The sequence below is a fragment of the Scaptodrosophila lebanonensis genome, unplaced genomic scaffold, assembly GCF_003285725.1.
Source record: "Scaptodrosophila lebanonensis strain 11010-0011.00,11010-0021.00 unplaced genomic scaffold, SlebRS2 tig00000024-arrow-pilon, whole genome shotgun sequence".
NCBI classification, from domain to species: domain Eukaryota; kingdom Metazoa; phylum Arthropoda; class Insecta; order Diptera; family Drosophilidae; genus Scaptodrosophila; species Scaptodrosophila lebanonensis.
Window position 1 is genome coordinate 8,050,818 of NW_022060538.1, and position 15,753 is coordinate 8,066,570.

At 36.5% G+C, this 15,753-nt stretch overlaps 1 protein-coding gene across 1 annotated transcript in view; it reads left to right on the forward strand.

Moving 5' to 3' along the window:
- Nucleotides 1-815: 815 nt before the first annotated feature.
- The window catches only part of LOC115621479 (tyrosine-protein phosphatase 99A), a 200,864-nt gene continuing 185,926 nt past the window's right edge, over nucleotides 816-15,753 (forward strand). Inside the window, exon 1 of the mRNA XM_030515138.1 lies at nucleotides 816-934. Coding sequence (XP_030370998.1) covers nucleotides 823-934 — 112 coding nt within the window. The 5' untranslated portion in view covers nucleotides 816-822. The remainder of the gene's footprint in view (nucleotides 935-15,753) is intronic.

The following is a 15,753-nucleotide window of genomic DNA, read 5'->3' on the forward strand; positions in this document are numbered from 1 at the left end:
GTCGTAGGTACGTATGTGGGTGGGAGGGTGTGTCTGTGTGTTCGCAGTGTATTTTCCGAGCTGGCCCCACTCGACATCTTCGGTTGAATTTGCTCCTAATGCTATAAAATGATCAGGCAAGGGATTAAAGAGCAGGCATCTACAAATATTGTGGCAGACAGTCTGGAGTCGATTTTTACGGACTTGTCATAAAATACGCAACAAAGGGCAAAATATTTGAAAAACATAATTAATATATTTCTAATACATGTCTCCACAAACATCTACTATTTTAGAGCCAGCTAACTAAAATAATATATGTCGAGAAAATGGCAGTTTAGAATAAAACTTGAATTCCAAATGTGCAAATTTTCTTTAAGCAATAAACACTCGTTATTATTTAATAATAATTCACACTACCGTTAGTTGGCAAACATTTAGTAAAACAACATGATTTAAGATATTAATAAAAGCAATTTAACAATTCTCTGTTTCCTTTCATTTACAGCTCAAACAAAATGATAACCTAAGGCCATACATTGGCGCACATAATTAACAAAAACAAAGCAAAAACAACTAACTTTAAAGAAATTACAAAAAAAAGTGTAATGTCATTGAATCTGAATAACACGAATTTGCAGCATTTACTTACAAGTTTACAAGATTTTGAAAATGTTCAAAATTATAAATTGATTTGTGAAAGCTTAAGATCCGTATTTTGAGAAGAAAAGAAAAGACATTGAGCGAAACAAATAAATTAACATAAAAATAAAAAAAAAACGTAACTCAAACCACCGCAAACATTGCTTTAAAATCATACAGAAGAAGAAAAACAACCACAAGATGACGCTGCGCTTATCGGCCAAATATAAAAATCATCTCGGACTCATAATTTATGGTTTTGCACTCTTGCTGACGACAGCAACGCCGAGCATAACGGCGGGACGCATATTTGGTAAGCACCGACCCCTTACACACTCCCGTACTACTCGTATATAACAATATCAAAAACAAAAACTCTAAATGCCCATTTAAGCAACAAAGTGTTCCCGGGCATCTTACAAATGCCTGCGCCTTAATTTCCTATCAGCTGTGTGCCTAATTAATGAGCTCACGCATTTCGACTAATGGAATTTTTAATGAAATGGCGCAGAATGGTTTCAAAATTTTGGGGACAGCAAAAAAGCAGCTGCTGCTGCCTCTGCTGGTGGACAAGCTCTCAATTAGCACACTGCTACAAATTTTGAATATAATAGGATGAAATAGAATGTTATGTGAGATAGTGTAGAATGTAATTTAGCACTGTTTTTCACTTGCTTGAAATATTCGCCAGGAGCAGGAGAAGTAAGTCAAGAGCGAAGTAAATTCCAATTTAAAGTAAAGTAAAGTTTCTTTGACGCAATCATTTTCTAGTTTGTGATGCTGAGTCGTAAACGTTTGTTTTCTAACCTCTTTCAAGGATTCGTATATTTTTATAATTGTAGAATAGATTTCGAAATACTATATTTGTTCAATGATGAGCGATTGACATTACATTAAGACTTATAGCAAGAAAGCATTATTTTCTTCTTAAATCTGTACTCTATTTCTTATATTTTCTAAATATATTTATAAAGCTCTCCTAATTCTCTTTTCAATTCCTTTGACCAAAAAACGAACCATTACTGAGTTTATTATAATTTGCATGTGATTTTTCTGGTGTGGAACAATCGAAACGAGAGAAAAACTAAATAGGTAGGACTGTGCTTTTTTATTTAAAGTTTCTGGAATTGCAACAGACATACTTCAGTACCTTCTGATGTCCGACTCGTTCAAAAAGCCCAGAATAAATATAGCCCCAAAATTGATCATTCAGTTGGAAAACAAGCCCACTCATTGGAGTTTGTAATTGGTGGCTCAATATTGCAGTAAAGAAAAGGTAGAACTCTTTAAACTGTAACTATATGTTTTTCATTCCATTGTATGTATTTCATTGTGATTTCACAAAAATTTAATTAAAATCAGATACAGAAAAAGTCACTTCAAACAGCAATGTTGTTCAATGTAGCTCTGTGTAATTATTGACGCTCGGCTATCTATATAATATGTACCTACAAGTGTCTCGAAGGCTGCCCAGCGGCGCCAACTGAGCTCCGCCAACGCACACACACACTCATATTCACATATATACACACAGATATACACAGAGATAGAGACAGACACACGCTGCCATTGACTTGATAGCGGTATTGGTTTTGGGGTTTTCATAACATTGTTCTTGTTCGGCTGTAGGCTCATGTTATTTTCGTATTAATTATAATTACAAAAGACCTACTTTTTTTTGTTTGTCGACATCGTTCATATTAATAAGAGATACAATACAAGCACACACACACATACATGCACACACATTTTTAAATCACAGCCAGGCAGCGATTTCTCCACACCCCTTTCGTCTTTTTGTTTGTTATCTACTTGTATGTCTGCAGCTGTCGCTTTGTTGTTGTTGCTCACTACTTATGTTGGTATTCCTGTTTTTATTCAAGTATGTCTATCTGTCTGTCTGTCTGTTTCGTTGAAATAATGAAAATAATTACATTTGTTGTTACGTGTTTTGTAATAGCAGTCGTATTAATTCGCTACCAACCCCAGCCCTTGGAACTCGAAAAAGGATTCACCGAGACTCAAAAACCACACTCGCCTAATTAACTAACAAATAAACAAGCCAAGTGGCAAACGAACTGTTTGTCCTTCTGTTATTTCTATGCATACGTAAATACATACGCATATGTACGAGTGGTGGCCATAATTTACATTTAATTATGGCAACTAGGCCCGTACTTAAATTTTCGGGCTTAGACAGGGAATTCAAGTTTAACCGCTTGTGTAAATGTCGGTCATATATGAAGGAGGTGGATGGCGGATGGTGATGGGGTTGGGGTTGGGGTTGGGGAAGGGAGAGATGTGCCTGTAGCTAATTGCACGTTTAATTTGTCACGTGTGCGTCATATGTCCTTGTCGCACTCTACCTCCGCTACCTCCGCTACCTCCGGGCTGCACAGTGAAGCAGAAATGCATTTTGTAAACTAATCGAAATATCGCTATTATAAATACTATGAGAAACTGAACAAAAACACGTATTGTATTGCATTGTAATTATACTTTAAAATGCTTTTCAGTTATGTTTTTTAATGCACAACGATTTAAGTGAATATTGTCAAAATAATGCATTTAAATTTTCTTTTTAAAAAAATTTTTAAAATTAATTATTTCTACAAACTTCTCAAGTTAACATTTTATTTCATCATTTATATCATCTCTTGGAAGGAGTTAAGATAAATGGGACGCCGATTTTTAAGTGAGATGGGGCCGATTTTAACTTATCACACTCACCTTATTGAAATATTTATCTTGTCAGGCACAGAGCTCTTCACTATTATATTCTATTTCTGTTTTCTAAACTCTCTTCCCCCTGTTAGGAGTTGTGTACAGCTGACACATGCATGTCTCCTTCAAACTCTAAAATACATATTCTGACTTGCTTATAAGAAAATTAATTCAAATTATCATTTCCAAGTGCATCAATCTTATTTCAAGTATTGAGGTAATTGTTTTCAAAGTGAATATAGATTTATTGTAATGCAATTAAACAAACTTGGGCGAATATTGAAATAAATAATGTAGGGTGATATTTAAATGATTGACTTACCGGCTGTATAATATCGTTAGTACTACTACTAAGAATTGTACCGAAGCTTCGTCATTTGCCTGTGAAGACATAAAGTTGAGTTCTACAGTCGGTCTTCTGTTTAGTGGAAGATACTCTCACTCAGTGGAAGATACTCTCATCTATCCTAAAGTTAAGCAAACCATTTTGTTTCCGTACCCACACATATTTAAAGTTTTTGACTAGCCGCATTCGTATTCTGAGCCACTGTACCTGTATGTTTGGGGTAGGTCACATTTATGGTAATAATTATTTTTGTAAACTTTCGGCAACCAACCATTTGCCTGACACAACTTTTGCTGTTGACCTACATTTTCGGTTTTGACCAGCACTCGCAGTCCCCAAAAAGTATGCTACAATAATTTGCGAATGTCTGTATGCTAGGGCGACTACACAAATGAGCGCATTTGAGCGCCATCATCAACAATAAAAACGTGGCTAGCAAAACAAAAAAAAGGAGAGAAAAACTAGATAGCAACCATGATGATTTTCAAATGTGTCGCATATTTTGTTTGTATGTATGTGTTTTTGTGCATAAGGTTGCATCGCTTTTTGTTTGTCATGCTTGCGCCTCTCATGCGTTCTCGCTCTCTCAATCTCTACACATAAATGTATGTGTGTGTGTGTGTGTGTTTGTGTGCTGTGAAACATTTTAATGCCGTCTGTGCGCAATGTTGCAGCAGAAGCGGCAGCAGTGGCAGCAGCAGAGAGCAAGGCAATAAAATTGCAGCCAAGCCAGCGCCGCCTTTCGTTGCATGCCTCGCAACTATCACACATACACACACACGCACACACACACATAGACTCGCACGACGCACATGTGAAAGCGAAAACTTTACGCGCTTGTTTGCTATAATTTCGATTGTTTTCACTACATGAAAGTGCAGCAACAACAGCAACAGCAACAAGAGCCACAGCCACAGCAGCAGCCACCGCACCACTGAACCCTTTTCGGCCCAGCTCTTCACTCATACACTGCTGTAGTTTTCGTTTTATTGATGTGCATGCCATTTGCCTTTGCCTTTGTTTTTACTGCTGCTGTCGTTATTGTTGTTGCTGTTGCTCTTGGTGCTTGTGTTGTTGTTGCTGTTGTTGTTGTTGTTGTGGCAACAGCGCGTGGAAAATTGTGACACAGAAGTTTGCTGCCACAGCTGGCAACACTTACACAACACCAACACCAATACCAACGCCAACACCAACACCAACACCATGGGATGCGACATTCCTGTACAATAAAATATGCACAATAAATAGCACACTTTCCTTTTTATTTTTGTACTTTTGTGCACTCTCTGCTTTTTTTGGTTAAGTGCAAACAATTTATGAACAACTTTTGAAAATATTTATAATTAAAGTTGTGCGGCATAAACGAAGAACAACAAAAACTGAAGAAACAAAATACAAAGCGACAGCAACAACAAATACCTAACAAGAACAAAGAGCAACACTTGGGGGGCATATAGCTGAGAGGCAAGTTGCTGGCAGGTGAGCTGAAAGAAAGCCTTTCAGCTTTCCCTTTCACAACAACGCACAGCAACGAGCAAATGCAATTTACGCACTTGGCATAGTTTTGGCGGCTGCCATTGTTGTTTTTGTTGCGGGTATTACCGCACTTTGATATCGCCAAACAACGAGTTGAAATATATACTATATACTATATACGAGTAATTGTGGATGTTGCAACATTTGCCGATTCTCTGATGCAAGGCAGTACTCTGAGCGCATTCTGGCGACTAATTGGTTACATTAGATGCAGCAAAGGGAATTCTCTCGGTTGTTGCTTTAGTAGTGGAAATTACATTGTTGGCTAATGGCGTGGGACGAAACGTCTATTGTTTGGCGACTTTTGTTTCCAACTACTTGCCAATACAAGGAAAATACTATATCTTTGTGATTTACTCCCAGCAGGATTGACAAAGAGAGTTCCAAAGACATGACGTTGCATTTTCAAACTATCAAATAGTTGCTATTCTAAATGGAATACAACTCAGTGTCTGGTCGCCATTTTCCATCTTTGTTTTATGTTTTAAAATTCAATACTATTGTGCATATATATTTGAAAGTTCCATTAGAAGTACCTGCTAGAATGTCAAATTAGATACTTCCAATTCCTTTTCTGAGTGAAAACTATTTTCATACCAGTCCAACTCACTATCTTTTCAAATTAATGATAGCTGAGTTTCTGGAAAGCTCTCTCTCCATTCTATAAACTTTATCCTTTATAGTTATCTCCTACGAAATCTCTGACAACTTACTGCTGTGAGTCGGGTCATAACTTGCCGGACTGCCAATCAAATTTTCCCCAAAAGCGTTCGAGATTTCTCTTTTTCTCTTTACACCTAATTAGCTGTTAAGTCTGTTAGGTGTATAATGTTTCTGACTACATATGGCTTGGAATGCTCCAACGTGTCGGACGTCATTATACAGTTTTTTCTTATCTTTTAAGTTGAAATTATAACATAATATTATTACATATCTATATTTTAATTTATAATATTATAAGCTATTATAAGTCATTGTTTTTAAATATGTATCTGCAGCAATATTTGCTGATTTATTAAACAAATTAAAATAAAAATTAGTCAAATAAAGCAACTAAATTGCAAATTTATGCACTTAAGGTATCATATAGAGATAGAAAATGTAATGCGGAGATCAAATACTACTTGTTGAGTTACTGTGCCACCGTATTCCCTTCTTTTCATTCCTTCTAATTCGTTTCAGCAATGTAATGGTCGTTAACCTAACATTTAGGGTATTAAACAATTTCATTTATCTCAGGAATATGTGGCCACCTAAAATGTTTACCATGCGGAAATTACAGTAATGAGCCTTGAGCAGGGTACCTCTCCCACACACACATGCATGTGTGTATATTCGAACGCAATATACTTGTATAGGCGCACCCAATACCCTAAAGGTCGCCAGCTGCAAATTAGGAAAAATATTTTGTTTCACCTTGCTGTTATTTATACGTTGTCGTTTGGGGCGAGCACGCAAATGTGGACAATGGCACGTATGCTCGACGCTTAGGCCGGTGTATTCAATAAACAAAAGTGCCACTCACGCACACACACACAACACTTGGCACCAACATTATACGTAAATTGATAAATTGAACGTTTATATGCAGCCCCATCCTTACATGCTTTCATTAGAACATTGCTCTTTGGCTGGGGGGAATGGCTTGTATGGCCGCCAATGTCCTTAAATATTTTCACACATACGCAATTACACAAGCACGCACTCAAACACTCTTGCATACTCGTATATAGAGGCACACACACACACATGCACACACGCCTAAGTATATTAACTGCCGAGCCACGCACGTCGCCAATCGCTTGGCTTTTTGCTTTCTCGCTTCTGTGCTTCCGCTGTGTTTTTTTAAATTATTCATGTGACGTCTAAAGGCAAACAGTTTTAGTCACACGCACACATATACACACACACACACACACACACACACATTCTCATTCACTTTGTGCCGCTTTTCGTGCTATCACACGCACTTTATATTCAGCTCATTACAACAAACACAAACAATTGGCGACATCAACGAGCAGCAGCTACAAAAACAGCGCTCAGTAAAAACTGTGCCGCCTCCTCTTTGGCTTATGTGTTCTGATTTCCTTTGTCAGTGGCCTTGAAGGCGCAGGCAGGCGCTGTCTGCGCGTAATTTCTTTATTAGATTCATTGCGCCCTCCAGAACATGTTCACTTACGATGCCAGCATAAAAGCAATCTTCCTAATTGGTTAAGACTTTAATTTTCTGCCTAACATGGTCTATTTCCCATAAATAGTTGAATTAAAAAAGATATTGGCATTTCTTAATGAAAACTTATAGACAGCATTTTATGAGGAGTGAGCAGATAGTTTCATGACTAATTACACATTTTTAAAGACTAACATATGCGTATAGAATAATAAAGCAAGGCTCTTCACTGATATATCAGCTACACTCATGGACAAACTAATAGGCGTGAAGGCTAATAATTCGCAAACGTCAAGAAAAACGAAGTGGAGGGGAACTCCCACAATAGTTTTCCTAGTGGGTATTAATTTTGACTTGTTCATTTGTTAAGCTTTTTTAACTTGTTTTAGCCTTACAAAATTTAAACTGTATACAATAATTTTATTAAGCAAGAGGTGCCGAAAAAAATCACCTAAAAGAGAGTTTATATAAAATTAAAAATAATATAATATCGGTCGTGAACGTCGATCTGAAGAAAACTCGTACAATTTCATTGCCACGCCAATGGAACTCTCACAAAATTTTGTAAAAGCTCGATTCCAAGAGCAGAATGCGAATGTGCTTCCTTAGCCAAGTCTATACCCAGTCTTGAATCCCATTGGTAATCCCTAGGGGAAAATATGCAACAAGTTTTTTTCTATAATATCGCAATAGAAACGTTTAGGAAATTGATATTGTGTTAGAAAATTGATTAAAGTTCATACAAGACCGAACCCTAGCTGCAATGTTATACACAGAGTTTGTAGTTTGAATTTTGAATATTCAATGTTTGTTTTGAAATTTGAGCAGCCTTTTATTTTTAGTTAGAAGAATCAAATGAAAAATGAGCATTTTTGCAGAACAACAATTTCGAGTGTATATTAATTTATATAGTTGCCAGCATTCGCAATCAACTAGCATTCCATGGCTCCAAAAATGCATTCCTATTCATTTTATTAATGCAAAGGCAACATTACATTCTCATTATTTTTTTGAATCAAAACAAATACATACGTATTTGTTTCATTAGAAAACAAATAAAAAATATATTCTTCGTTATTTATTTTTTAAATTTTTTTGCTGCAGTGTGCATGTTGAATTTTTGTTGTGGCTTTTTATTATCGAAAAAAATTTAATTATATTTGAATATACAGTCACAAGAGCATTAACTTTTTAAGCACAACATGCCGCACATTTTTTAATAAAAATGTTTAATTTCGATTTTCTGTCCGCATTCTGCTCATATACTCATATACGAGTATAGTATTTACAGCTTACAACAAAAGTTCAATTAATTTTTAATTGGTTCATAATGAAACGGCACGCCGAAAAAGTATCTGTGTGTCTGTTCTTAATTGCATATATTTGAATGTGTGTGAGTATGCCTCACATATGCAAATATATTGACTATGAAAACAATGAAGCATTGGATATTTTAATGCTGGTATTAAATCGTGTTAATAACGGTATTGATGGGGTGGCGTGCGAAACTTGAGACCACTCATGACTTGGCTTATTAAAGTTTTTAAAACGCAACCATTCATTTGTTAAGCGTTTTAATTTCATGGTATGCGTTTAGAACTCTAGGAGATTTCATGAATGCAAATACAAGTAGTAAGGCAGGGCAGGACAATGAGTGGAAAAAAGACTGCTTCGCTTATTTGATTTTGCCAGTTTTTGTCTTTAAAGTACTTAAGAATTGAACATTTTCATTTTACATAAGTATAGTATACAAGACTAAAAATACTTTTAGCTTTGATATGGAAATTTTGAATAAACATAAATTATATTATTAAAAAGCAAGTGCCACTGGATCTACCTTTCTGAATAAACTAACTTAACTTAAGATAAACATAATATAAGCTAAGTACGTAAGATCTGTCAATATCTAAACTCGAACAGATATAAGTTTTTGGAACTAGCTTCTTGAAACAGCAATATTAAACAAATTCATTAATTTAACTATACTATATTCTACATATTTGAAATCAGAACCATGTCCATAAAAATGTGTACGAATTTGCTGTCATTTAGGCCTTACTAAAATGTGCTCTACAAAATCTGAAGAAAGTCAATAATCAACTACTATTGAGAAGTGCATTGATTTTGGTTTTTGCCCTGCCCTTTTGCCCTATAAATCATAAAGTAAAACATAGAGGTATTGCATAATGTGCCTTATTTGCTCAGCCAACAAATGCTGTTTTCGGATAATTATTTCCGCTTTAGTTCCACCAACACAAATATTAAACCCATAATTTTGTGTTGCCTCCCCCGCGTAAAAACATGGAAAATAAAAATAAAAACTCCTGTAAACAGGTCACTTGTCCGCAGCCAAATGCAGTGAATGGAATTGCGAGAGTAAATAAAGAACTGAACACTGAACACTGAAAACTAAAAACACACTGCGGCATTTGTTCTGCGTGTTTGTTTAGTTTGCTAAGCTAACTAGAACACACACAAACACACACACACTCATAATCACACACACAATCAGACACTTCAATGGGAACTGTCAGACGCACAGTCAATACACTACAAACGTGCACACGACTACTACTACTACTACTACATATGTATGTGTGTGTCCTGTTTGGCTTTCGGTAATGGGAATGCGAATGCGAACTAAGTTGAATGCCTGACACTGCCACTGTCATTAAATGCTAAAAATAAGCTGTAAAAAGCGCACAATATTTTCACAATAATTTATGCAGAGTGCACATTTAGACAACAGGCCGTGCCACCTAAAACAATGCTCACAAAACATGCATTCACACACACGCACACACACACGCACACTCATTGCGCTAACAAATGCAAATGATAAATGCACACACACATCGTCCGACTGAGTTCGACTGAGGACATGCCTCGCCATGCACATAAAATTGGTTTATAGCGATTGTCCGAGCCGCGCCAATCTCTGTTTTATTGCTTCGCCATGCCATTGACAATTTTAACTAATAGAAAAATGTCAGCAGTCCTTGTTATTATACACTATAGCTATTCTTTTTTCCTCTTTTTTCGTTGTTGGCATTTCCAATTTACATATGCTTGTGTTTGTCGGCAGACAAGAATTGTAAATTAATATAGGCATGTGGGCTTATTGGCTTTGATATCAAAATTTACAATTAAATCACATAGGTTTAGTTGTTATCTCTCTCTCCCTCTCTTCTAAGCGTATTTGATGCGCTTAAAAATGCGAAAAATTACAGATTAATTGAAACATTTATCAGTGGAAATATTTGTTGGTTTCAATACCATTTAAAACTCTTTACACGTTCTGCGAAATTAATGTGTATCCTCTGAATTTGATATATTAGTTTTATCTTAATAAAGGCTTTTGTGTTAGCTCAAATATACCGATTAAAGTCCGGCAATTTGCATTATTTTTCATGTGCGGCCCTCCTTCTCCCCCAGATATGTAGTGCAAAACGATTAGGTTGGACACGTTTCTGATAGACTTAGTATGCAAATTTGAGGTTGTTTGGGAATTAGATCGTCCCTTTATGAATTAAGCAAACAAGTGCGGTGACAATAACAATTTTGAGTCCCTCTCTTTGCAATTACTAGATGGAGGGACTGAGCATTAGCTATAACTTAAGGGTGATTGGCCAAATAAAGACACTTTCAATGTTACATACATACATACAATAAAACACTATTGAGACAGAAAGAAGCATGGTAATTAAAATATTGTTTATTTCAGAGTTTTAAGAAGCACAATAGTTCCATTTTGGTAATAAAGTCAGTCTCTAGCTCCAATTATGTACCACAAATTGGACACATTTCCCGTTGAAATTGGTCCTACATGAACATTGAATAAGTGAAATATTTATGCATACTCTACGAGTAATACCTAATAATAATTTTTTAACATAAATGTTTCCTAATTTATCCTTAAGGATAGGTTACTTATATACTTAACGAGCTGCTTTATTACTTAGTTATGTGCGAAACGATGACACTAACCAACATCATAATTTGTTTAACTTCAATATCGTGATTAAGCTGGGATTACTATTTGCAAGACTGGAACTTTAGTTCAAAGTTGATGATACAATTCGGACATTGGCTCGGTTTCCTTCCTCTGCTCTTTAACATCTTAACTTAAAATTTGTTCGTACATTACATTTACTCCATTATCTGCAACTCTAATATCACAAAGGTTTTGTTCTTTTAGATAGTTCGCTTTTTTGCAATTATAGAAGAGCTGTTTAACCATAGCAACATTTATAACAGATACCCGACAACTTAGGTGCTGCAGAGAAGAAAACCTATGTATTTTGAGACAGTTGTCTTGGGATAATGCGGTTTGTTTAAAAGTCCTTTAAAATGGTCAACATTACACAATACTCTGAAGCTATTGTTCCATCGAATTGTTTGATCATTTACTAATTGGATGCAAACATCAAATTGCAGACTAAAAATATTCCACAAGCGTAGCAAAATAAAAAAACAGCATCATTTGTAATGAAAAATATGCATATATGAAAATAATAGCAAAGTTTATTGAAATCAAGTGCAAAAATCTGTTGCAACAATCAAGGCGCAAATTCGGTTTTCAAACTGCGAGTACGAGTATGTGAAAAAAATTGTGTTAAAAAAGTTGTCGGAATTTCATTTATTTATTAGTTTTGTTTCGCTTTTTAATCAATACTACTGTTGAATGGCCAGCAACAATAGCTGCAATTTCCACATTTTGTTGCACAAATATGCAAAAATGAGGAACCAGAAACTAAGGCCTGAAGTATGGCATTACAACGATATTCATGGACAAAAAACTGAACGTAATATTTTACGCTTTTTACACAACATTTTCTACTATTCTGGCCGCCGGCCGCCGGCTGCACCTCTCCTCTGCCTCGCTTGTCTTGCATATCGAATTAATTTTGTTACGAGTTTAATTAAATTTCAACAGCAGCAACAACGTCAACTGGCAGTTGGAACGGCAGGACAGTTTTACAGTTTTTGGCATAAACAAAACGTTGCACGCCCGGAGGCAACACAGCAAACGGCCTTGGTGAAAGCAAAAGTTTTTGTTGCTTTTCATATACGAGTATGTACGAGTATCGGTGCACAGTTAACAATTGATGAAAGTTTTACGCAAATAACATTGCACGCTTATTAATTTAATACCACGCTAGCCCTGTTCAAGTTTGTCAAGCTGGCAATTTTTGAAGGCATCTGGATACAATTTATTTGTTTCAACACAAAATAAAATAACCAAAAATGTTATTTTAATTAGAAATATTCCTGACTCCGACAGTCGAAAAAGCCAATTAGCATGTTGGGAAATACTTGTAGTTTTTGCCAGCTCTGGTAAGGTCGCAATTTTTTTGCATTTTTATTATCTGATGCCACAACGAGGAGGTCATTAGGCGCTTAATTGAATTTAATGTTTGCTTATGAAAATGTAATGTACGCCATAGTTGTTCGCCAAATAAACAACAACTGCAATCAATAAACAATAAATATTGAAATCTTTCCAAGTAACTGAAAAATAAATAGCTTCTGTTAGTTTAAGATTTAAAATGTTAACGGGCATTGTATAAATAAATTAATAAGCTGACAGGCGATATTGCAGGCAATTGAAGACCTAAATGGTTATTTTCAACAAGAATCTGTATTATTAAGCAAATTGTTTGCAATTTTAAAATACATAGTGAAATGATATTGAGAAATATTATGATTGCGAGGGAATGAAATCCGTATTATAAACTTACAATTTTGCCTACTAAACTAATTTAATTGATGAATAGACTTATGACTATTTGACAAATGCATTTTAGAAAAGGTTTAAATGTATTTTCGCCCACGTCTTATACTTTTTGTCAAATTGTTCGGGTCTCACATCTTCAGCTCTACAAAAACGACCCTCCCTGTTCAAGGAAAATAAATAATATTTAATAAATAAATAATTAGTATCTCTTAATTATTGGCTGGACTGTGGCATGGTAGCTTTGCATCGTTTCCAGGCCATTGCCATTGAAATATAAAAAAGAAATTAGCTTGATTTCGAATATACTGATATAGTATTGATCAGAAAAATTGTCTCTCCTCTGGTACGATTTTGAACAGGAAACAAGTGTGTATAATACTTAAATATTAAACCTACTTTGCTGCACGACGATTATCGTGTAAACAGTTTCTGTCAACTTTGAAAATTAAAGCTGCTCGCCTTTAAGTTCAGCTTCAAAGCAAACGTCCTGCTGCAAAGCTCACCTGCCACATTTTTCTTTGCCCGCGCCTACTACTTGTATAATCCCAGCTAAGCTGCTGCGATTATTGTCTAAAAAATTCATGTATTTCATGATTAGCAAGCGCAGCTCCGAGCAGTACCAGAGGATGGCAGGACAAGAGGATAGCATTTCCGGTCCCGACTGTCGCTGCTCAGTGTCGGCTGCTCATTTGCTGTCATAATTTAATTTTTGCCACTGCTGCGGCGCACGAACAGCCAGAGAGGGTGTGAAGGAGAGAGAAGAAAAAAAGAAACAAATGATTGCACATCCTGGGTGACTTGCCGACTGTCGATGATGCTGGCATGTGCCTGTCTGCCCCTGTTATAAGCTGCCATCAGCGAGCCAGAACCATCCTCTCCCTCAAAGTCGTTGTCATCATCGTCATGTCAAACGCTGCAACAAGGTCTATGAAAAAGTCAACATAATCCGAGAGACAAGGGGCCCTGCATGGCCAACCAAATGAAATGCCAACCAGTGGCAGCCAGGCTTCAAAAATCCCTCTGCGGCTGTTGTGGCTCATTAATCCATGCATTTGACCAGACGACCAGCGCCTACGTCCTCTCTTAGCTAGTTTGTTTTGCTTTTTCTGGCTAGGGAGACACATAAATCAGCGTTCCCATTTCTCTGCCTTTGGCTTGCGGGCATTCCATCATTGTCCACATTGGCATCTCCATCGCCATCGCCATCAGAAACATCATCCACATCCGCATGCTAGCATCGGCATCGGCACTGCCTCACAAATTAGTTGCTCACGCTTGAATGGCACAATTTCTGTTGCTCAATTTGCTCAGTAAATTATACGCAAAAAATGAAATTGTAATAAGACGGCGGCGGCGGCGGTGGCATCTGCATAAAACGAAACTTCAAATTCATCTCAACACAAATTGAAATGCCTCGGGCTTATTTAAGCATTTATTTTCCAGTGCCTTCGGCGCATTCGCTGAAAGTCAATAATGGAAATTCGGGCGTCTTTAAACACAAGCCTCTGCAAGCGGCAAACTCGTAATGAACGAGGCGGGCAGAACACGCGTTGCGGGCAAGCAACTAAATGTAATAAAATTCGTATAAAAATATTTTCCAAGACTCTGCCACTTCCTGAGCCAAACTTATTCTCGAAAAGTGGCAGTCGTGCCGGTGACGACAATGACAATGGCAACGACAAAAATTAAAGCAAGCTGTTTAAAAAGTTGTGCAACTTCCGGAAGCAGCGGCTGCACAGAGCCGACTAAACAAGCGGACAGTGTTGCCGTACAGTGGGAGTAAAGGACGAAAACGAATGCTACGCTCTACTGATTTACAAGCCATTAAAATCTTTCAAAATTATGAATTATGTATAGTCATGAATACACTGCATGAAAAATAACATTATAATCTGCCTTCATATAACAATAAAATAACAAATTTCATAATTGGACAGATTTTGAATAAACATTAACACGAAACAAGTAAAAAAGCTAAAGTCGGGTGTCCCGACTTTGAAATACTCTGTACATATGTTTACAATAATTATAGAAAATAAAAAAATTAAGAAAATAAAAAAAAAATTTTCGATTTTACCTCTCTCGGTATTCGAACTCACGTAAAGGGTTTATAATTGCACACTTACATAGCAATTGCGTCTGTGTGAGTGTGTGTATGCATATGCGCATCTATTCGTGTCTGTGTAAGCATTTTCGCAGTCAACCGAAGCACCAGCATCAACAACAGCCGCGGGCAGCGCTTGAGCAGCGCTGCAGCAGCGCTGCATCAGCAAATATATTTATGGCTATAACTTCTTGTTAAATCGGTCTATCATAATGAAATTTGGCATACGGACACATAATAACCAACTGGGGGTATTTCCAAAATTTTAGTTCGAAATTCCAAGAATTACGGGAGTTACGATTTGCGGGGTAGAGGGGGGAGGGAGGGGAATTCCAAAATATACATTTTCTGCGTATTCACATAAGGCATCTGGGACTAAAATTTGGTGTTCCTAGGTCTTATAGTCTCCGAGATATAGGCGATTATACGAATGGAAAATCGGGAAAACCCCCATAGGGGGGAAGTGGGGGGGAAAATCAAAAAAGTAAAACAAACTCGTATAGAATACACAC